The sequence below is a fragment of the Bufo gargarizans genome, chromosome 7, assembly GCF_014858855.1.
Source record: "Bufo gargarizans isolate SCDJY-AF-19 chromosome 7, ASM1485885v1, whole genome shotgun sequence".
NCBI lineage: Eukaryota > Metazoa > Chordata > Amphibia > Anura > Bufonidae > Bufo > Bufo gargarizans.
In genome coordinates, this window is record NC_058086.1 from 60,912,435 (window position 1) to 60,936,888 (window position 24,454).

A 24,454-nucleotide genomic window follows, 5' to 3' on the forward strand; every position below is an offset into this window, starting at 1 on the left:
AAGCCCTTTATTTTTAATACTGTAAGTTGTGCGCCAGTACTTTGGGATGGGACCCACATCATCATAGGCCTGTGGAGCAGAGATGCCCCATACGGATTCACAGGCCCATCCTAAGCAGGGGAGGCTCTCGTCAGGAGTCCCAAAGCGGCCAAAAACTTCCAATTACACCCAAGGAATTGTGCCAGCAAATCCCGGACAACTGGCAGCCGAGTCAGAAGTAACTGGTTTAACAATGTGCGGAGGGCATGTACCCCTGGAGGTTAGGAACCCCTCACGGGACCCCTGTAGCAGCTGCTTTGGAGCTATAGGGGATGGGGGGGGGGGGAATTATCATGAGGGGTCATTTTTGCAGGCGTCTGGTGTTTGATGAATTTGGTGCGTCTTTAAGGCCTCATGCACACGACCGTTGTGTGCATCCGTGTCCGTTGTTCCGTTTTCCGTGATTTTCTGCGGACCCATTGACTTTCAATGGGTCCGTTGAAAACTCGGAAAATGCACCGTTTGTCATCCGCGTCCGTGATCCGTGTTTCCTGTCCGTCAAAAAAAAATAGGACCTGTCCTATTTTTTTGACGGACAACGGTTCGCGCACTTAGGCCCCATGCACACGGCCGTGTGCGGGCCGTGGAACCGCGGCCTGGATCCCTCCTGAGAGCAGGAGCGCACGGCGTCACTGGTTGCTATGACGCCGTGCGCTCCCTGCTGCCGGCACAGTACAGTAATACACTGGTATAGATCATACCAGTGTATTACTGTATTGCGGCGGCAGCAGGGAGCGCACTGCGTCATAGCAACCAGTGACGCTGTGCGCTCCTGCTCTCAGGAGGGATCCAGGCCGCGGTTCCACGGCCGTGAAACACGGCCGTGTGCATGGGGCCTTATTCAAGTCAATGGGTCCGTGAAAAAACACTGAGGCACACAAGATTGTCATCCGCGTCCGTGATCCGTGTCCGGTTTTTCCCCCTATCATTTTCAAGGCAAACTTGAGTTAGATTTTTTTTTTTTCACTTTTCTGGTCTGGTGATCCTCCAAAAATCAAGGAAGACACACGGAAGAAAAAACGGACACGGATCACGGAACAACGGAACCCAGTTTTGCGGACCGTGAAAAAATACTGTCGTGTGCATGAGGCCTGAGTCTAACACTTCTGTCTTGAGATGTTACTTCACTTTCTACTTTCTGGTGACCATTTTTGAGATTTTTTATTTTTTTTTTTAAAGGTCTCTGATTAATCTGGCTTCAATCGGCTTGACGGGCTAACCACTGGCACTTACCCACCCACTTTTTAAAACTGGAGTGATGTAAAAATGCAAAAAGTTTAATTTTTTTTTATCTCAAATACGCCCAAAAAGTTCCCAAATTCTGGTGGTGCAGGGCTTGATGAATTTCTTCCAAAATGTCAGCGTCGTCATTGCTTTTAAAAGGGTTGTTTCACCTGGGGCTTTGAGGCCATCAAAGTTGGAGAGGTGCGGGTCCTACCTCTGTCACCTGCACTCTAGTGAAGGAGGGCGCACCGCACATGCGTGGCGTGCTCACCATTCATTTCTACGGGGGGTTCTGAAAATACCTGAACGGGTGCCCTCAACTACTTTCGACAGTCCCAAAGGAATGAATGGGCACCGTGCTAGCGCGGCCATCGCTCGTCCACTTCTATGGGAAGAGCCGAAGATAACCAAGCCTTTACTCCCTTCCCATAGAAATGAATGAAGGATGGCCACGCATGCGGGCTGCTCTCCGCACACTTCTGGGGTCCCATTCTGGAGACCCGCACCTACTTGCCGATATCCTAGCGATATGCCTTCAATGTCTCAGATGAGACGACCCCTTTTGAATATTCAGGATAAGCTCACTGTGCGGTGCGCTACTGTCATAAATCAACACAACGTAGGTCTCCTTATTGGTTGCAATTGACACTGGCATCCCCCACCGTTGGCTTCTCTGTGTACCCGCCGGTGGTGTTATATGGTTGAGCTGTGTTCTAGTAGTGGTGCCTCCCAGCACTTCTTACACTAGGCATGCTCCTGATTCCACGTGGCATCGTTATTTTCTAGTCAAAAACAGTTGCATAAGTGTCAATTTTAATAAATTGTTGCATCGTGATTACATCGTATGACCGTTACTGGCGCCTCGTTCTATCCAGAACTCATAGCTTTTCAAGTTATCTTCTCCATCCCAGTTCTATGTGTCTGCCCGGGGATGGTGCCATTTCTTGTCAAGTTCAGGCTGCCATCTAGTGGCCAAATCTAAACCGCAGGGCTGTGTTGGAAATTCAAAGCTCAGGTTCGTCCGCTTCTATGAAAGCATTAAAACATTAGTGAATTCTTCTTTCTAATATTCAGTTCTAGTAAGGCTACTTTCACACTAGCGTTTTTCTTTTCCGGCATAGAGTTCCGTCACAGGTGCTCTATACCGGAAGAGAACTGATCAGGCATATCCCCATGTATTCTGAATGGAGAGAAATCCGTTCAGGATGCATCAGGATGTCTTCAGTTCAGTCATTTTCACTGATCAGGCAAAAGAGAAAACCGTAGCATGCTACGGTTTTATCTCTGGCGAAAAAAACTGAAGACTTGCCTGAATGCCGGATCCGGCATTTTTTTCCCCATTGGAATGTATTAGTGCCATATCCGGCATTCATAATACCGGAATGACGGCATGCGCAGACCTTTAAAAATGAGAAAAATAAATAAATACCGGATCCGTTTTGCCTGATGACACCGGAAAAACGGGTCCGGTATTGCAATGCATTTTTCTGACTAATCAGGCATTTTTCAGACTGATCAGTCTGAAAAATGCCTGATCAGTCAGAAAAAATGACATGTGTTTGCATACAGTTTGCCTGATCAGGCAGGCAGTTTTTCAGGCAACGGACAACAACGCAAGTGTGAAAGCACCCTAAAAGAAAGAGTAGACAGTGCCTCCCTTTAACCCTTTCATTATATAGAGGTGCCGGGAACATTGAGGCGCCCAACATTTGCATAGAATTTGGTTGGAATTACCATAAGTGTATTGTGGATCTTCATCTGCTCCCGATTCTGTTTCTTTGCAAGGGATGAAGTGTCTTCTGTAAGATATGACTTGAGAGCCCTACAGATCTTCACCTTTTATTACGTGTATTTGCTCGCTTTGCTGCACGCTTTACAATAGAAAGTCACTCTTTCCGTCATCGCTCATGTTTTCTCCTCTCGTTTCATTTCCTAGATGTGAAAGGACCCCCCACTCACCGGCTGTCGTGCGGCCAGTCGCCATACACTGAGAGCACCACATGGGAGAGGAAGTACTGCATCCTGACGGAAAGCCAGCTGGTGCTCCTGAACCGCGAGGACGAGGTAAGGCCAGAATCTGCATGTGCGCCGAACACAAAATGTCAGCAAGTGCTTGTCATCCACACTTTACAGAGCAGAACCCGAGACTTGCCTCCAGCACGGAACGTGTAATTACATCTGTTCACACCTAATTACGTGAAAGCGCTCACGGCGCACGGAAGGCAGCGGATAGGGGCTCCGCACATCTCGCATCGTTTTCTGACGGCTCGTTTAAGGCTACTTTCACACTTGCAGCAGAGTGATCCGGCAAACGGACAGCATTTGTAGACTGATCCGGATGCGGATCTGTCTTACAAATGCATTGCAAAAACGGATCCGTCTCTCCGCATGTCATCCGGAGAAACGGATCCGTTATATATTTTTTCATTATCCGGAAGGACGGATCCGGCATTGTAGTATTTTTAATGCCGGATCCGGCACTAATACATTTCAATCTAAATTAATGCCGGCATTCCGGCAACTGATCCGTCATTTTGGACTGAGATAATACCGCAGCATGCTGCAGTGTTTCCTCCGTCCAAAACGCCGTTCAGTGACTGAACTGAAGACATTCTGATGCATCCCAAACTGATTGCTCTCCATTCAGAATGCATTAGGATAAAACTGATCAGTTATTTTCCGGATTTGAGCCCCTAGGACGGAACTCAGCGCCGGAAAAGAAAAAAAGCTAGTGTGAAAGTGCCCTAAAGCTTTTACCTCCTTGGATGTATTCATGGCGTCACCTCTAATAGATCACTTTTATTTGAAATAAATGACAGCGGGGCTCTGAAAGTCTCCGCAGTGATAAATTTCAGCATTACAATTTGGCTGTAGGCGCGGTATTTCTTGCTATGTTTTTAAGCCCCTATGTTTTGTGTGGCTTTCATTTACCTTTTCAGCAGGGAGATTGGGGGTGATTTATCAAAGGCCGGCGTTTTATGCTGGTCTTTGATAGCCCCAAGCTGCCGGAGGAAGAAGCCGTGATGCTCTAGTGAGCGCTGCGGCCTTTACAGATTACCGAGCACAGCGCCGTACATTGTGTAGTGGCCGTGCATGGTAATGCAGTTCAGACTCATTCACTTGAATGGCACTGAGCTATGCCTAGGTCATGTGACCAATGTACAGTGACGTCACTGGCCTAGGAAGAGGTCACGGTGCTCGGTGAGCACCACGGTCTCTTCAAAAAGCTAATCGGTGGGGGTGCTGGGAGTTGATGACCTAGCCTGAGGATAGACCAATATAAAAATCCCAGACAAACCCTTTAGGCCACGTTCATATCTCCGGCATTGCCAGATTCTACAGATCACCACCAGATCCTAATTGACTATAACTGGATCCGGCGGTGATCCAGCCACTTTGTGGCATAAATGCTGGGTTTCGGCCAGAAAAATACCGCTGCATGCAGCATTTTTTGTCTGGCCGACAGCCAGCTTTTATGCCGAAACAACAGCCTCCTGGATGAGGCACGTTGGAGATGTGAACACAGCCTTAAAGGGGTTTTCCAGGTTCTTCATATTGATGACCTATCCTCAGGAGAGATCATTGATATCCGGTCAGTGAGGGTCTGACACTCCGCACCCCCGCGATCAGCTGTTCCATGCAGCCCCCAACTCTGAAACTAGAACTTGAGTGAAGAAGGAATCAGACAGCTCCGTTCAAAGTGTAGTGGCCGTGCTGGGGTACTGCAGCTCAGCTGCCATTGAAGTGAATGGGAGCTGAACTGCAGTGACCCAGCATGACCACTACACATTGAACGGCGCTGTGCTTCCTGTTCCATTCACAGTGCTAGTTCCAGCGCCGAGGCTGCAGGGAACAGCTGATCGTGGAGGTGCAGGGTGTTGGACCTCAATGATTGGCTATCATGACCCTGGAAAAAACCCTTTAAACAAATCCCTCCAACAGATGCCATACAGTGTTATCCGTTACCCTTATTAAAAAAAATAGTATCCATAGCATATACATATACATTGCAAGTTGGAAAAGTATTGTGTACTGCGCTTTTGCATCCTTTTTTCCCCAACATTAATGTCAAATGTGGGACATAAACGTGATGTGAATAGTCCCATCCATACCTTTTTATCACATTGTACCCAGTTCTGTTTTTTTTTTTTTTATATTATATTTTTATTAAACATTTTATATCCTAAATCGGCAAAATAATTTAAAACTTAGGAGCTCACATATTTACCCTGGTCTTGCGCAGTCGAGGTGAATGGGAAAATCTAGACCACATGCTGCGCTGTCGACACAGAAACCTGATCTGGGTCTCATTAAAGTCCTTACCTTCGCTTTACATATTAAAACATATACATGCGAATGTAAGCCGATATTTCGAGGACACGTGGCAACCTGCCATAGAAAACAAACTGGACGCACTTCTCTCTATTAACAAAGGGGGATTGTATGGTACATACCTGCTGAGTACATACCTGCTTATCCTTAACCACCCAGGCATGGATTAATCAGTGAGGTAAGAGTGGGAACTGTTACTGATCCTGCATCAATATGAATGGCTTATGTCATTGCGTACTGTAGTCACTGGTAAACAGCTGGAGGCAGAGGTGGGGGTACTCGCATTAGGTAGGAAAGGTAAGTCCTTAAAGGGGTTATCCAGTTTCAGGAAGAAAGCGGCCAGCACATGCAGTCGGCCTTTACTTGCCCAACAGATTCTGTGCCGTCGCAGCAGCAAAATCAATTTGACAACATGTGACCACTGCAGCCAATCACTAACCTCTGCTGTGCCCTGCTGAGGCCAGTGATTGGCTGCAGGGGTTGACACATCGTCCCTGCTGCTGCAGCCAGGTAGACAGATCCCTGCCGCTAGAATCAGAGCAGCAGCACGAGATCTGTCGGGTAACTAAAGAGCTTTTTATTATTTTTTTATTTATTGTAGGTGGATTGGATGCATTTAAGGAGGAAAATGGACATCCCCTTTAAATATAGACGTCTATAAACACAACGAGCCCTCTGTATATCAGCAATCTGCCATTCTTGAATCATCCGGAAATCAGATCACTGTGAACATTTATATGTAGCAGTCAGCAGGAAAAAATGACATTTGCAATGAGATTATTGAAAATCCCGTAGTCCAGTGGTCTCCAACCTGCGGCTCTTCAGCTGTTGCAGAACTACAACTCTCAGTATGCTCTGACGGGGGTGGATCAGTGAGCAATTAGAGGCATTTATTTAACATTACTCACATTTTTCTCAGTTACCAATTATTCATGCCACAATCGACCAAGATTTTCCCTTGGAAAATATTGGGGAATATTTACTAGTCCTGTCCAATATTTAGATGTGGTAAACGTAGACGAGAGAGTCCGTAAATGCGCCAGATTTATCGCACTGTATGATAGAAATGGTGCATCTATAGGCCAGTTGGTTGGCCAAGGCTGGGTTCACACCAGTGCATCTGTTTCCACTGTTCTGCTCTGTTATATACTGAGCAGTACAGTAAGAATAATGGAAGCGCCGGAGCCGAATGGCGACTGACATACCGCATTGTCTATAATGGGATCCGTCAAGGTCCTGTTAGAAAGCCTAGCATTCTACTAGACAAAATACTACAACGAGTTGCACTATTTTGTCTTGTATTTGTGACGGAATCTGTGATGGAGACCATTAATGGAGCCTTCAAGGCAGATGTCAACATAGCCTTAAGAAAAAATGAAAAAGGTGGTACCTGAGGGAAGAAGGTGCGGAAGCACCCTCCCGGGGTGTACTGCTCTGTAACGAGATGATTATCTCAGATAGAGGGAGGGGGAGGGGGGAAAAATAACCATCTAGCTGTCTTAGGAGCGGGGACACTTCCTCTACTCGTGACCCCTGTCCCCTGATGAGTTAGGGGGTCCTTTAGAAGTGGAGGTACCTTTTCCCTTTAAAGCATGATATATTCCCAAACGAAACGCGTAGGGACTCTGAATATATCTACCATCACTAGTTCCTCACACCCTGGTAGCTCTTACCCCCAATAGGGCCAATTCTCCGGTCCCCACAGGGCCATCTAGGATTCATTAATTAGGGTCAGGTTCCGGACTGGGCCACCCCTTGCAGGGAGAGGACCCCGTGTTAGGAGGTTACCTTAGGGATTAATAGGCCAAGTAGGGCATTAACAGGGACAGACTTTCCCTGTGGCCCTTTGGCACCAAGGTACAACCGATTGGAGGTCGCATTCAAGCATAAGAATCTCCTTCACCCCCCCCCCCCCCCCCCCCCCCCGTGCATTGGACTACAGGGTCCTGACGTTTGCTACCGGTAAGATGTACCCTTTCTCTCGCCTATTGGCATATTAATAGACCTATGGTACACCGCCGTAGTCTTTATACAGTGTCTGTTGGTCAGCTCCACCTCCGCCCCATATTCAAGCGTATTAGTGTAGGTCCCTGGTCGATGTTTGTACAGTTTGTCTGGTAGGGGCTTTCTCTTCCCAATTTTGGGATCTTAATTGTCCTAATAAACTCTAGGTTTTAACACGTTACTGCCCCTTATTTTTCAACATAGCCTTAAGCCTGTTTCACACTTGCGTTGTTTTCCGGTATTTCGGCAGTAAAAAACATTTCCGCATAGTCCTCATGGATTTTGAACGGAAAGAGATCCGTTCAGGGTGCGCCAGGATGTCTTCTGTTCCGGCAGCATTCCGTTTTGTAACTGGACACAAAACCGCTGCAAGCTGTCAGATCCATTTTTGTAGAAGCCTAAAACAACTGATCCGTCGCCCATTGACTTTCAACATATTTAGGGTACTTTCACACTTGCGTCGTTTGATTCCGGCAGGCAGTGCCGTTGCCTGAACTGCCTGCCTGATCAGGCAAACTGTATGCAAACATATGTCATTTTTTCTGACATTTCTCAGGATCCTGATCAGTCAGAAAAATGCATTGCAATACCGGATCCGTTTTTCCGGTGTCATCAGGGAAAACGGATCAGTTTTTTTTTTCTTTTCTCATTTTTAAAGGTCTGCGCATGCACAGACCGGAAGGACGGATCCAGCATTCCGGTATTTTGAAAGCCGGATCCAGCACTAATACATTCCTATGGAAAAAGCCGGATCCAGCACTAATACATTCCTATGGAAAAAAATGCCGGATCCGGCATTCAGGCAAGTCTTCCGTTTTTTTCGCCGGAGATAAAACCGTAGCATGCTACGGTTTTCTCTCTTGCCTGATCAGTCAAAATGACTGAACTGAAGACATCCTGATGCATCCTGAACGGATTGCTCTCCATTCAGAATGCATGGGGATATGCCTGATCCGTTTTTTTTCCGGTATAGAGCCCCTGTGACGGAACTCTATGGCGGAAAAGAAAAACGCTAGTGTGAAAGTAGCCTTAATTATGTATTTTTCGGTTTTGATTTCACACAACCGCATCCTAACGGAACTGATGCCTCCTGATGTGCGAAATCAAAACGGATCCGTCACCCATTGACTTTCAGTGTATTTAATGGCTGATCCTGATGTGCAAAATCAAAACAGATCCGTTTAAATCCGGTATTGAGATCCTCTGCCGGATCTCAATAACGGAATTAACAACGCAAATGTGAAACGGGCCTTACTTTGCGCCAAAATTTTGTAACCTATTAAATTATGCCCCCTTTGCAGTGAACCACACCACCTTCTGTGGGGAGGCTTGAATGCTTAAAGGTCACATATGCTAGGATATGACTAAGGTCAGCTATCCCACCGCTGGGACCTAGCTGAAGAACATGGCCCCAAAGTGAACAGAGAGCACATTGCGCTCTCCATCCTTTGTTGTAGGACTTTCGAAAATCACCAAACGAGCGTGCTTGGTTGTTTTTGTAAGTCTCGGAGCAGTGAATGAAGCGCAAGCCACACAAGCAGAGTCAACCCCCTGTTCAATGCTATGGGACTTCCAAAAATAGACAAGCCAGCGGTCATTTTTGGAAGCGCCGTGAATGGAGGGCAGCCGCACGGATTGCTCTCCTTTCACTTTGAGACCCTTCTCTGTAGATGGGAGCGGGTCCCAGAGTTGTGGCATATCCTAGCAATGTCATAAATGTCCCAGATGGGAAAACCAGATCAGGAATTCGGAGGCGTTTTGATTAGTAAATCTACCCCGGTGTCCGCGTTTTGTAAGGATCTAGTCGTATCCAATTTTTTTTTTCCTATGGCTACCTTTTGTGGCCTCTGAAGCCTGACTAGGGGGTAAGGTTAGTCAAAATGGCAGGATTTTTTAATTTTTTATGTAGAGGCGAAATTGACCCTCTTAAAGGGGTTGTGTCACTTCAGCAAATGGCATTTATCATGTAAAGAAAGTTACTACAAGGCACTTACTAATGTACTGTGATTGTCCATATTGCCTCCTTTGCTGGCTGGATTAATTTTTCCATCGTATTATATACTGCTCGTTTCCATGGTTATGACCACCCTGTAATCCAGCAGCGATAGCCGTGCTTGCACACTTTAGGAAAAAGTGCTGGTCTCTCCGGTGGCCTGTACTGCGGGAGCTCACAAATGTTGGTGGTTTTCCCTATAGTGTGCAAGCACGGCCATCGCTAATGGATTGCAGGGTGGTCGTAACCATGGAAACGAGCAGTGTATAATGTGATGGAAAAATGAATCCAGCCAGCAAAGGAGACAATATGGACAATCACAATACATTAGTAAGTGACTTGTATTAACTTTCGCTACATCATAAAAATGCCATTTGCTGAAGTGAGACAGCCCCTTTAAGTACTTAGTTTTTTTTATAACATTGTAGGATTCATCAGCAGCCACTCCTGAACCTGTAATTTACTATAAAAGGACCCTTTCCTGAAGTCCTACATGAGTAGGACCTACCCCTGGACTCCTCAGCATAGAAGACATACATGAGTAGGACCTCCCCCTGGACTCCTCAGCATAGAAGACATACATGAGTAGGACCTCCCCCTGGACTCCTCAGCATAGAAGTCATACATGAGTAGGACCTCCCCCTGGATTCCTCAGCATAGAAGTCATACATGAGTAGGACCTTCCCCTGGACTCCTCAGCATAGAAGTCATACATGAGTAGGACCTTCCCCTGGACTCCTCAGCATAGAAGTCATACATGAGTAGGACCTTCCCCTGGACTCCTCAGCATAGAAGTCATACATGAGTAGGACCTCCCCCTGGACTCCTCAGCATAGAAGTCATACATGAGTAGGACCTCCCACTGGACTCCTCAGCATAGAAGTCATACATGAGTAGAACCTCCCCCTGGACTTCTCAGCATAGAAGTCATACATGAGTAGGACCTCCCCCTGGACTCCTCAGCATAGAAGTCATACATGAGTAGGACCTCCCCCTGGACTTCTCAGCATAGAAGTCATACATGAGTAGGACCTCCCCCTGGACTCCTCAGCATAGAAGTCATACATGAGTAGGACCTCCCCCTGGACTCCTCAGCATAGAAGACGCAGGGATATAAAAGACAAGTTCTGCTGAATCTTTCCCCACAGACCTGTATATCAATCTGCTCCGCTCCTCCGACGCTATACCATGCTCGGTGTGACCTGTCCCTTTAAAATGACCTGTTGTTTCTTTGTTAGAAGTAGCCACCAGTTTTGTGACGTTTGTTGGTAGGTGCTTTGTGGACACACAATCTACAGTTGGGACGAGATAGTGTCTGTAAAATGACACTTTTATATGGCGGTACATTTGCAGGCATGGGCTGTGGTGGAATGCTGCGCGGCGCCCTCAGCTGTGTACACAGTCATTTACACCTCCGTGCTATGCTGAGCCCAGAGAAAACACTGTCACCTCTTGGTGGCCGGCGACACATTTGTTCCTGTGACTGGCCTCATTACCAGCGGCGACCTCCCTGCGCACTGCATTATTTTCTGTCAGCCGTGGTGTTTATACAGGATTCGCGCTGACTTACTAGTTTCTAGTGCGTCGCCCTCATGTCTCATGATCTCCTTAAGGTGCTGTGCCCGTCATCCATGTGGCCCTTACTGTTTTTGCAGCAGCCAAAGCTGGCGGTGAGTGCCGAAAGAAATATTGCGGGTTTACAGAACTAATGACAAAAAGCCTGGAAACAATAACCCCCCCCCCTTAGAGTCTTCCTCTAATAAAGTCTTTTAAAAGGGTGGTCCAGGATTAGGAAAACATGGACCAGAAACAGGACCGCATCTGTCCATGGGTTGTGTCTGGTATTGCACCTACAGTACCACACCCAAAGGCCTCATGCACACGGCCGTTGTTTTGGTCCGCATCCGAGCCGCAGTTTTTGCGGAGCGGACCCATTCACTCAATGGGGCCGCAAAAGATGCGGACTGTACTCCGTGTGCTGTCCGCATCCGTTGCTCCGTTCCGCGGCCCCGCAAGAAAAATATACCCTGTCCTATTCTTGTCCGTTTTGCGAACAAGAATAGGCAGTTATATCAATGGCTGTCCGTGCCGTTCTGAAAATTGCGGAACGCAAAACACTCAACGCTCGTGTGCATGAGGCCAAACTGTGAACAGGTGTGGCGCTGGTTTTTAAAGAAAGCGGCTATGTTTTTACAATTCTGGACAACCCCTTTTAAAGGGCATCTGTCAGCCGTTCTGTACCTATGACACCTGTTACATGTGCACTTGGCAGCTGAAGGCTTCTGTGTTGGTCCCATGTACATATGTGCCCGCATTGCTGAGAAAAAATAAAGTTGTAATATATGCAAATGAGCCTCTAGGAGCAACGGGGGCGTTACCATTACACCTAGAGGCTCTGCTTTTTTTTGCTGCTTCATCTGCACTTTGACAGGTAGAGATGTGATGACGTTTTCACTGCCTGTCAGTCAAAGTGCAGAGGGCGCGGCAGTTACAGAGAGGGCTGAACCTTTAGGTGTAATGGCAACGCCCCCATTGCTCCTAGAGGCTCATTTGCATACTGTATATTATAAATTATGGAAATTGACATACTGCTGGTTTAACAATCTGTCAGTTAATGTACAGAAAAATTCTTCCCCATGCAGATGTGATTTGTAAAAAAAATTCGTCCACATGCATGGCAGTGTAACACGCTCTGGATTTTACTTCTCAAATCCGCAGAATTTCCATCTTGTGGGGACGTCCCCTAAAGCTGGCCGTACACATGCGATAACTGTCGGCCAAATAGTTATTCAGCGCTTTTGCTCAGCTTGATGGAGTATGCATGTGTAATGAATGGGGAAAGGGCAGAACGCCACTGCCAGACATCGATAGCGGTGCCGTATCCCCCCCAAGAACTAAGGTTTGGGCAGTTGAAATCCAACATGCCCAATCCTCATCTCCCCCGACATCAGCGCCTGAGGAAGACTCCATACACATTCGAATTTGATGGGTTCGGCTGACGTAAATCTAATATGTATTACCTGCTTTAGGGTCCATTCACACGTCCGTAGTTCTGAGTCCGCATCCATTCTGCAATTTTGCGGAACGGGTGCGTACCCATTCATTTCAATGGGGCCGCAAAAGATGCGGACGGCACACCGTGTGCAATGGCTTGTAGGACCAGCTCAGCTGAATGTAATGACCCCTTTCACTTAGCAATCTGGGGCTTCGTTCTGGAGGAAAAGTACTTTTAATCCGTAGGCAAATGCGCAGTTAAGTGCACCGAGGGCGGGTCTGCGCCACTGGATGCACGCTTGCTCCTCCTGCGTCCTCTGCCAGCCCCTCCCTCTCCTTCATTGACTGGGTAAGACAGGATGATTATGCTAAAACTCGGCCAATCAAGAAGGAGAGGGAGTGGTTGACAGAGGAAGCAGGAGGAAACAAGAGTGCACAAAGTGGCTTGTGCCCGCCTTCAGTGCACTGAACTGATTCTTCCAAGCTAGCCCTACGAGGCAATGTGCTTGGTTTGACAGTGAGCTTCCTGGTGACACTCCCTTTAATGCTGGGACTATATGGCGGTGTGTCGCTTGACTATTTTAGAGCTGTGATTTGGCTGTAAAAACACAACCAGGTCACAGGAAAAGATGCAGGCGACTTACATTAAGATCGACAGGGTAAAAATTGCTTGCGACCTGCGACACAGAAGCCATCGGGTGTGAACAGACCTCAACGCAGTCTCATTTTGCACTGTGTCACCATGGACAATCATTAGATCCAATGTCGCACAACACATGTCGCCGTGTAGCCCCAGCCTAAAGCCCCATGCACAGGACCGGATCCATTTTGCAGTCTGTAAATCGCAGGTACTCAAAATACAGATGCGTTCTTTGTGCCATCCGCATTTTATTTGCTGACCCATGGATCTGTGGTGCGCTTTTTGAGGAAAGGACATACGGAGGCAGGAAGCGCACTGATGATCAGTGTTCCCCCCCCCGCATCTGTAAGTCCATTCCGCAAAAACATGTCCTATACTTAGCCGCAAAATGCGAACGGCAGACCCATTAAAGTCAAAACTGACAGTAAAACGGATACCGCCGTGGGCATGAGGCCTTACATATACGTGTAAAATTCTGCTTTCCTGCTCCCCTTCCCTTCATCCACATCCCGCGGTTGAATTTGATGGACGTACAGTACAGACCAAAAGTTTGGACACACCTTCTCATTCAAAGGGTTTTCTTTATTTTCATGACTATGAAAATTGTAGATTCACACTGAAGGCATCAAAACTATGAATTAACACATGTGGAATTGAATTATATACATAACAAAAAAGTGTGAAACAACTGAAAATATGTCATATTCTAGGTTCTTCAAAGTAGCCACCTTTTGCTTTGATTACTGCTTTGCACACTCTTGGCATTCTCTGGATGAGCTTCAAGAGGTAGTCACCTGAAATGGTCTTCCAACAGTCTTGAAGGAGTTCCCAGAGATGCTTAGCACTTGTTGAGCCTTTTGCCTTCACTCTGCGGTCCAGCTCACCCCAAACCATCTCGATTGGGTTCAGGTCCGGTGACTGTGGACGCCAGGTCATCTGGCGCAGCACCCCATCACTCTCCTTCATGGTCAAATAGCCCTTACTTTCAGAGTTTTCCCAATTTTTCAGACTGACTGACCTTCATTTCTTAAAGTAATGATGACCACTCATTTTTCTTTACTTAGCTGCTTTTTTCTTGCCATAATACAAATTCTAACAGTCTATTCAGTAGGACTATCAGCTGTGCATCCACCTGACTTCTCCACAACGCAACTGATGATCCCAACCCCATTTATAAGGCAAGAAATCCCACTTATTAAACCTGACAGGGCACACCTGTGAAGTGAAAACCATTTCAGGTGACTACCTCTTGAAGCTCATCAAGAGAATGCCAAGAGTGTGCAAAGCAGTAATCAAAGCAAAAGGTGGCTACTTTGAAGAACCTAGAATATGACATATTTTCAGTTGTTTCACACTTTTTTGTTATGTATATAATTCCACATGTGTTAATTCATAGTTTTGATGCCTTCAGTGTGAATCTACAATTTTCATAGTCATGAAAATAAAGAAAACTCTTTGACTGAGAAGCTGTGTCCAAACTTTTGGTCTGTACTGTATACTTTTTTTCCCCTAACCGTACAGTGTAACAATAATGGCAGAATGGTACGGACTGTACTGCGCATGGGCCAAAGTTTCAACAAATGGCACAGGTGGAGGATTTCAGAGCAGGCGAAGCGTGTCCCTGTCAATCTAAGCAGAATGCGAGACACTGGGCGTTGTGTGCGGTGGGGCGAGGGTGCGCCTAAGAGCTCACGCACACAGCCCTTATGTATTTTGCGATCCGCAAAACACGGATTCCAGCCAAGTGCAAGCCACCATTTTTTTTTTGTTTGTTTACTTTCTGTAAAAATGTCCTATATTGTCCGCAAAACGGACAAGAATAGGATATGTTCTGTTTTTTTGCGGGGCCCCAAAACGAACTTATGGATGCGAACAGCACTCAGGTTTGCTGTCCACATCTTTCGCGGCTCCATTGAGATGAATGGGATCTGTAAAAAAAAAAAGTGTATCGGATACGGGTCAAAACTACGGAGTCCGAACACCATGGCTGCTTGATCCCTCATTTGACTACAGATTGACGGGTGAATTTCTCCACAAAGAAAGGTGTATCGTAGGGGGAACCGGCGTTACAAGGCGTTACGCTTAGTCGCCAGCTCCCTGTAACACCTGTGCTAGTTTTTCGGTATTTCCACGCTCCGGCTTATGTAATTCCACCTCTCGGTGCCATCATCCTCTCTACAATCATCGTCGATGGCTGAAGAGATTACTCAGAACGCTAATGATAAGAAACACACTGAAGGGAGCCCTCCAGAAAGCGCGCCCTTCTGCCAAAAACTTGTTTTCCTGTTGCTGTTTGTGCCCAGAGCTGGCATGAGGGTGCCTTTCACTCGCTGTGTAATTACAAGGACATGCTGTCTTCTCTGAATCAGAAGCAAGTGATTGGCACCTTCAAGGAAGCCTGCAGATAGATCTACCCGTATGCATCCTGACCGCACCTGCGGAAAGTCATCGAGGCTCGAGCAAATCTTTGGGTTGGTATTTAGAGAAATGATATGCCTGCACCATGGGCTTGAATTGGAAGAAGAGGTCTTGTGTGTGTGCGGGCATCCTGCGGCTCGGGCCCTGCATGGGTCCTGTAGTCCCGCAGTTACTAAGCCTGACGTACTCCTTTTATTCGTGGAAGGCTCCCGTGGCTCTGTGCGGTTAATGCCTGTGTTCTTGTTTTTCGCTCTGTGTGCCTAATTATCAACTACCGTATAAACCAGCTAAAATAAATAGCTCCTTGGCGGTGTCCTAGTGGGACTGAGTCATTTTACCTCTTGAGTCAGGATTCCTTAGTCGTGTTAGGATGTGTTCATTGTCTTCGGCATCTGATCGGTATTAAAATAGAGGGAAAGGGACGCAGTGGATTCAGTGTAACAATTTAAAGGGGTTCAGGAGGAAACCAGACAACCATCAGGATCCGCCTGCAATAAAGAACTGTCAGGAATTTATCTGACAGTGTATGACCACTGAAGCCAATCGCTGGCCTCAGCGATGCTCCCGACAAAGTCAGTGATTGGCTGCAGAGGTCACGTGTTATCGACGTGACGTCACTGCTTCAGCCGGGAAAACACAGCCTGGCTGGAAGAACTGGAGCAGCAGCACAGGACCCTTCAAATAACTTCCAACCAGTTCTTTATGGCAGGCGGATCCCAAGGGTTGTCAGGTTTCCTCCAGAAAATGGACAACCCCTTTAAAATGGGGAGAAAAGGCAACAGTAGATTGAGTCTAACAGTTTAACGGGGTTCAGGAGGAAACCGGACAACCATCAGGATCCACCTGCAATAAAGAACTGTTCGGAACGTATCTGAAAGATCTGCATCGCTGCTTCAGCTCTGTTTACCCAGCTGTAGCAGTGACATCACGTCGACAATGTAAGACCACTGAAGCCAATCACTGGCCTCAGCGATGCACCTTAGAAGGTCAGATGATTGGCTGCAGCGGTCACATGATGTCACTGCTTCAGCCAGATAAACAAAGCCCGGCTGGGAGAACTGAAGCATCAGCCCAGGATCCGTCAAATAAGTTCCAACCAATTCTTTATGGCAGGCGGATCCCAACCTGCCAGAAAACGGACAACCCCTTTAAGGCCTCACGTACATATTTTACGTGCAGATTTGCCACAAGACAGTAACGGCTATGCAGATGAGACTCTAAAAACATGATCTACACTTTGCTGAAATTTTCAGCATGTCAATTGACCTCCGTTTACAGATTTTGAAATCTGCAGAATGTAAGTTTTTCTGAAGATTTTCATTGCAGATTTGCAATGGATTTGGTGAAACCGAGGAAAATAAGCAACAAAATCCGAAAGTAAGACGTACATATTTTGCGGAAACGGAGCAAAATCCATGCTCAAGCCCTCACTGAAAATCTGCATCGAGCCCGATACTAATTTGACCACTAGGGCACTCTTAAAATATATGGACAGTATATCCCACCCAAACAATCGAGTGTGACCTCTTCCAGGGATAAAGTGACTGTATCAGTAATCACCAAGACCTTGATGAAAAGTATAAGAGAGTGCACTAAAACTGAAGTCTTCACTCCAGAGATTTCCACTGCTCCAGATCCAGGCTTTACGCCACTCCAGCAGACACCTGGCATTGTGCAAGGTGACTTTGGTCTTGTGTGCTCGACCATGGAAACCCATTTCTGAGAATCCACATCCATTCAACCACACAAGTATTATTAGGATCGGGCCCTGATGTTGGCATCTCACTGTCCATGTCCAAGTCATCCCACGTAGGGTTAAAAGCCAAGAAGCCAAGTTCCTTGTTGTGCCAGCACAACGCTGGTAGAACAGCACTTCTAAGACAACTTTCAAACTTGAGGATTTTGGTCAGTATTTTCCATTAGCCAAAACCAGGAATGAGTCCAATACTGTACCTGGGGGAGATGCACGTGTTCCCACTTTCTGTAAGTTCCACTGCCATTGAATGGAGCAGTACCACACACCAGCTTTGGACCTCTGTTCTGGCCATTGATGGGGGGGCCTCCGTGATCATGATCTACGGATGTTTCCTTCCTTACCGTTCCACATGGTACAAGGTGACCAGCTTTAAAAAAAAAAAAACTTTTGTGTTACCCTGTTGTGCAAACGTTTTATTTTTTCCAAAGCTGGTCCACCCATCTTGGCCTACGTCTGGAGCCGAGAGGGACATCTGTATCTTGTGTTTAGGTGATAAATGTTCTTTGTGTGACAACCCTTTAAAGGGGTTGTCCGAGTGTTTTATACTATTGACCTATCCTCAGGATAGGTCATCAGCATCTGATTGGTGGGGGTCTGACTCCTGGCACCCCCGACGTTCAGCTGTTCGAAGAGGAGGAAACGCTCCCTGAGCACTTAGGCCTCTTCCTTGGCCAGTGGCTTCACGTTCATCGCTCACATGGCTCAGTTCTATTCGAGTAAATGGGGCTGAGATGGGATACCAAGCGCAACCGATATCCAATGGATGATGCTGTGCTTGGTTAGCTGCGAGGAGGCTGCAGCGCTGCCTAGAGCTCCGCAGCCTTTTTAAACAGATGATCAGCAGGGGTGTTCCCCACCGATCACATACTGATGACCTATCTTGAGTATAAAACGCTCAGAAAACCTTTTTTACTCTTCTACAAATGTATAAACTCTGTCTCCTCTGGTTCTATGACATTCTGACAGTCACATACTATAGGTTCTAGTGACCATCCAAATGACACATTTACTGGGTTATAATTTATGCAAGTTCTGGGCAGGGTTACGGATTGTTCCAGTGGAATGTGGTGGTAAATGGCTTCCTGTCTTTATCTCATTCATTTGGTTTTACTATCTACACAGACTTGTTTTGCAAGCTATCAAACCAGATAGCAGTACACGTAACGTCGTCGCTGCCTGGTGGTGTCCAGTAGAGGGCGTGCGTTAGCCATGGAGAAGAGCCTTCCAGGTCTTCTCCTAGGCTGGTAATCACACGCAGGATAAAGAGATCAAGTGGGGGCTGACTTTATCTGTTATAGCTGCGAGGAGATTAGCAGCGTCCGTTTCTGTCCTCTCACCCTGAGTCCTGTCCTTCATTTTCTTGTAGATGTCTGCTGAAACCGTACAGGACTCCACTCCAGAATCTACAAAAAGTCGGAGCCTCCGAAGAACCGTGAGCGTCCCCTCTGAGGGCCAGTTTCCCGAATATCCACCAGAGAGTGCCTCAAAGCTGGGTGAGTTATCATGTTGATTTATCTGATCTAGTCGCCATATGCGAGTGCCGGCTGTATTACTTCATGGAGACTGACAGCTGTAGAGAGATGTGCTCATGCGCCTACTAATTGCCCTCTTAACGGCGTAGACTGCGCAGATCCGAGTTAAGACAAATTAGACAATTAGTCTAATTGGGTAACGTTTTTGTAATGAGCAAATGATTCGTCTTCTTAAGATTTGTGAACAGGCTACTAATATTATAAAGTGATCGCCTATTGTGACCAGTCACTGCCGGAAAAAGGGCTCAGAAGGTCCCAATCTAGGCGTCTAGATTTTGCCACTCTTGGATGACCCCACAACCCTCTTGAATGGTGTGCAGCTCAAACACTATGCAAACCAGTGGCTTCTGCTCTGTGTTCATTTTTTAAGGCTTAAAGTGGTCCTCTAGTTCATACAAAAAAATTAAAAAAATTGCAATGAATGCATAATGCATAGTTAAAAGGATGCTGATGACCTCTGGATTGGTCATCAGCATCTGACCAGTGGGGGTCCGACACCTGGGACCTCAGCAATCAGCTGTTGCGGCCTTCTCGCAGCTTTTCCTAGGCCACGTGACTTTTTTTAGCCAGTCACGTGGCCTAGGCACAGCTCAGCCTCATTGAAGTGAATGGAGCTGAGCTGCGATACCAAGCACGGCCACTATACAATGTACGGCGCTGATAGGTCATCATTTCAAACATCCCGGAAAATTCCTTTAAGATACCTGCTGCAGTTCCTTTGATTCCCACTTTGTTTTTATAAAGGCTTCTCAGCAGACTGTGCTTTGGTGGTCTGAGACACGCCCTGCTCTGGGATGGTCCACCTCTCCATCTAAGTGCAGGGGGCGGGGGGGGGAGATCTCAGCTTATTTTTAAATTAAAGAGGGGACTGGGAATAAAAGGAACCACAACAACATCAAAAAAAGAAAGGAAACAAAGTATTTTAATTTCATTTGTGCTAGGATTTTTATTGTCAACCAATAGGTTACTTTAATTTAATCATTAAAAGGGTTGTCCCATGATTAATGTGAAAAATATAAATCAGACACATAGTACATGACAATCTCTCTCTAACAAAGCTAGAACCAGCCCTGTACCTCACATGGATCCAGAGATCTCACCATTCATTGTTCCAGTTGCTCTGCTGCAGTTCAGGGGGACGTGTCCTTTCTGCTGCAGTTTTAGGGGGACGTGTCCTTTCTGCTGCAGTTCAGGGGGACGTGTCCTTTCTGCTGCAGTTCAGGGGGACGTGTCCTTTCTGCTGCAGTTTAGGGGGACGTGTCCTTTCTGCTGCAGTTCAGGGGGACGTGTCCTTTCTGCTGCAGTTCAGGGGGACGTGTCCTTTCTGCTGCAGTTCAGGGGGACGTGTCCTTTCTGCTGCAGTTCAGGGGGACGTGTCCTTTCTGCTGCAGTTCAGGGGGACGTGTCCTTTCTGCTGCAGCTCTCTCCTTATCACGGCTCAGGAGGCAGTTGAAGGATGGAACTGAGCATGTGCGGCCATCTCGGCGAGGTGGACAGAGAAATTAAAAAACAAAAGCCAAACAGCGGGTGACGCTTTACAGATAGATTTCATTGAATAATTAAGCTATACAAAATTTTTGATTACTTGCAGTTACAAAAGTATTCAGATCCAGGTGCTGGTTTAAAAAAAATTGCTGAATATTTTTTGTGGGACAATATGATACAGCACCCGCCAGCCTCATGTTTCTCTTACGCTACTTTCACACTAGCGTTTTTTGCGGATCTGTCATGGATCTGCAAAAACGCTGCTGTTACAATAATACAACCGCATGCATCCGTCATGAACGGATCCGGCTGTATTATGTCTTCTATAACCATTACAGATCTGTCATGAACACCATTGAAAGTCAATGGGGGACAGATCCATTTTCTATTGTGTCAGAGAAAACGGATCCGTCCCCATTGACTTACATCCGTTTGGCTCCACTTCATCAGACGGACACCAAAATGCTGCAAGCAGCCTCCAGAGCAGAATGGAGACTGATCGGAGGCAAACTGATGCATTCTGAGCGGATCCTTTTCCATTCAGAATGCATTAGGGCAAAACTGATCCGTTTTGGACCACTTGTGAGAGCCCTGTGAGAGCCCTGAACGGATCTCACAAACGGAAAGCCAAAACGCCAGTGTGACAGTAGCCTTACTCGTAACCAGCGTTCTCTATGTATTTAAAGGGGATTCCCAACTTTAAGTACCTCTTTACAGTTTAATTATGCCATTTATCTAGTTGAATAGCTTTGTGCATTCATTGCTTTGCATCGTTTTGTATCCCAAGAGGCATTTGAATTTAGGCTGTCAGTGGAAACAGTCAACAAGTTTGTCATTATGCTGTCACTGGAAACAGTCAACAAGTTGATCATTAGACCGGCTATAACATCTTAGCCGGTCTCCTATTAAGCAGTGGGATAGTTGCGTCCTGAACTCCTGACTACACTTCCCAGAATACAGATCATCAGCTTTGTGCTGATGTTGATCCTGCTGGGAAACCTGGGAGAATTCTGCTGAATTGTGATTGCAGCTCTGGGCTACAGACTACGACGCAGGATCTGTTCAAGGCAAGTCCTGCAACGCATGTACAAAGTTACCCTGTATTTCTGTATGTCACCTAGGAATGGTATATTCCCGTCCCTTTGACTGTCTCGACTCGGACATCATGTCCTTCAGACCCATAAGTTTGTGAACCCCATGCAGTATTGGAATACAGGCTTTTCAACCCACTGTTGGCCTCGTTCACACTTCAGTGTTTGGTCAGTGATTTCCATCAGTGATTTGTGAGCAAAAACCAGAAGTGAAGCCTCCACAGAGATCAGATCTAATGGAAAGATCTGCACCTGTTCTGTGGTTCTGGCACGCACCGGGTTTTGGCTCACAATAACTGATGGAAATAACTGACCAAACACTGAAGTGTGAACGAGGCCTTAGAAAGATACAAACTATCCGTACATATATGGTCACCTTTAACCTGTGTGATAGTCTGGCAAGCGTGTCTTTAAGGCTACTGTCACACTGGCGTTTTGGTTTCCGTTTCTGAGATCCATCTTGGGCTCTCACACGCGGTCTAAAACGGATCAGTTTTGCCCTAATGCATTCTGAATGGAAAAGGATCCGCTCAGAATGCATCAGTTTGCCTCCGTTCAGTCACCATTCCGCTCCGGAGACGGACACCAAAACGCTGCTCAGACGGATCCGTCTTGGCAATGTTACAGATAATACAAACAGATCCGTTCTGAACTGATGCAGACGGTTGTATTATCTGAACGGATCCGTCTGTGCAGATCCATGACGGACCAAACGCGGGTGTGAAAGTAGCCTAAGAGGGCTACTCCAGCGCATATTTCACCGATCAATGGCCGTACACATAAGATGTCAGCAGTCCCTCCCGCCACCCCTCCCCCATACATGTGCTCACATATGTTCTGCATGGAGAGAGGAATAAGCTGCTGCCAGACGACAGCTCTGGCAGCAGAAAACAGAAGGATCGGCATGTTGAAACTGCCTGATCATATCTCCCCCAACATTTGCTGTCAGCGGCCTCAATTCTCTGATTGGCTGACCTCATCCTGTGTACTGCCAGCTTAAAGGGGTTTTCTGGTTTTTAGAGATGTCCGATCGGTGGGGGTCCAACATGGAAGCTGAGCTGCAGTAACCGGCACAGCCACTAGATGGAGCCCTCTGCTTACTGCTGTGTTCACTGTGTTGTTCCTATAGGCTGCTGAAAACAGCTAATTATTGGGGTTTCTGGTGTAGGACCCCTCCACTGATCTGATATTGATGGCCTATCCTGAGCATAGACAGAGTGGTAAACCCCTTTAAAGGAATTCTCTCACTTCAGTAAGTTGCATTTATCATGTAGAGGAAGTTAATACAAGCCGCTTACTAATATATTGTTATTATCCATATTGCTTCCTTTGCTGGCTGGATTCATTTTTCCATCACCTTATACACTGCTCGTTTCCATGGTTACAGACCACCTTGCAATCCATCAGTGGTGGTCGTGCTTGCACACTATAGGAAAAAAGCGTCAGCCTCTCTGGTGGCCAGAACCATGGGAGCGCACATAGGCATGACCATCACTGATTGATTGCAGGCTGGTTGTAACCATGGAAACGAGCAGTGTATAATGTGATAGAAAAATGAATCCAGGAAGCAATATGGACAATCACAATACATTAGTAAGTGCCTTGTATTAACTTTCTCTTCATGATGAATGCTACTTACTGAAGTGAGAGGTCCCCTTTAAGTCTTGTTGAATCAGACTGTTATGGAGAGCAGAGTAACAGTATGATCGTCTTGTGATTCTCTCATTAACTTGGCAACGATAAAATCAGCTGGTCCTGAGCTGCGATCACTATTCTACAGCTATGGTTTCCCCTCAAGGAAACAGAACCATCTTGCTAGCGCCTCCCTGTGAAAGTGGCTCCCTATGAGTCAAAATCCAACTTTTTAACAAGACTTGGGACATGACAAGAGAAAATAGCTAAGCCAGATATCCATCAGCTGTTTCGGGGTGCTTGCCCCTCGTCAGTACTGAGCAGGACTCTGGCTGAGTGCGATGCCCTAGATGCAGCTTTGGCAGTGTACTAGGTACAGCTTTGGTAGAATATTGTACATTTTCCATCTGTTGGGTGTTTTTTTAATTACTAGGTTGGAAATCTCAAAAGTGGGAAAGCTGAATATATTGATTAGAAAAGGTCACAGGTCAGATGTTAAGTTCCACCATACGTGTAATTGATAGATCAGAGCAGAGACCTGGAGATCCACGACCGCGGTCTCATCTCTTCCGAGGCCCAGTAGTTCAGGTTTCGTCCAGCCAGACTTTTCACTTCTGCTTCATTTCAGAACATAGACACATATAAAATTTACCACCTGGGCCGCACTAGCGTTTTTACTAGATCCGTCAGGGTTCAGCAAAAACACTTCCGTTACTGATAATACAACCGTCTGCATCCGTTATAAATGGATCCTGGTGTGTTATCTTTAACATGGCCAAGACGGATCCGTCATGAACACCATTCAAAGTCAATGAAGGAATGATCCGTTTTCTATTGTGTCAGAGAAAACGGATCCATCCCCATTGACTTGTATTGGATCCGTCTTGCTCCGCATCCCAGGGCAAAAAGCAAACTACAACATGTTGCGGTTTGCTCTTCACCCAACTAAATGGAACTGAATGCATTTTATCATTCTGTTCAGTTTTGTCCCCGTTGACAATGAATGGGGACAAAACTGAAGCATTTTTTTCCGGTATTGAGCCCCTATGGCGGATCTCAATACCGGAAAACTAAAACGCTAGTGTGAAAGTAGCCTTAGGGTAGATACATTTATCCACAGGGTAGGGGATGTGTCTGATCTTGGGCTGCTGACCTCTGGGATCTCCACCAATCACAAGAGCAGGTGTTCCGCGTCCCCCATCCCCCATTTGAATGGACACTGTTGCCCCATTTTCTCTTTGAGTTGATGGAGATTAGCGTTAGCAGCAGTTATTACTGTAGCAGTAGTGGTAATAGTAATCACCATCTTGTGAA

The 24,454-nt window shown here is 46.6% G+C and overlaps 1 protein-coding gene across 7 annotated transcripts in view; it reads left to right on the forward strand.

Annotated features, from left to right (window-relative positions):
* Positions 1–24,454, forward strand: part of RASAL2 (RAS protein activator like 2) — a 281,186-nt gene that overhangs the window by 113,808 nt on the left and 142,924 nt on the right. For all 7 annotated transcript variants that reach the window (XM_044300543.1, XM_044300544.1, XM_044300545.1 and 4 more), the window contains exons 2-3: positions 3,200–3,327; positions 18,767–18,893. In XM_044300543.1, the coding sequence (XP_044156478.1) occupies positions 3,200–3,327; positions 18,767–18,893 (255 nt within the window). The remainder of the gene's footprint in view (positions 1–3,199; positions 3,328–18,766; positions 18,894–24,454) is intronic.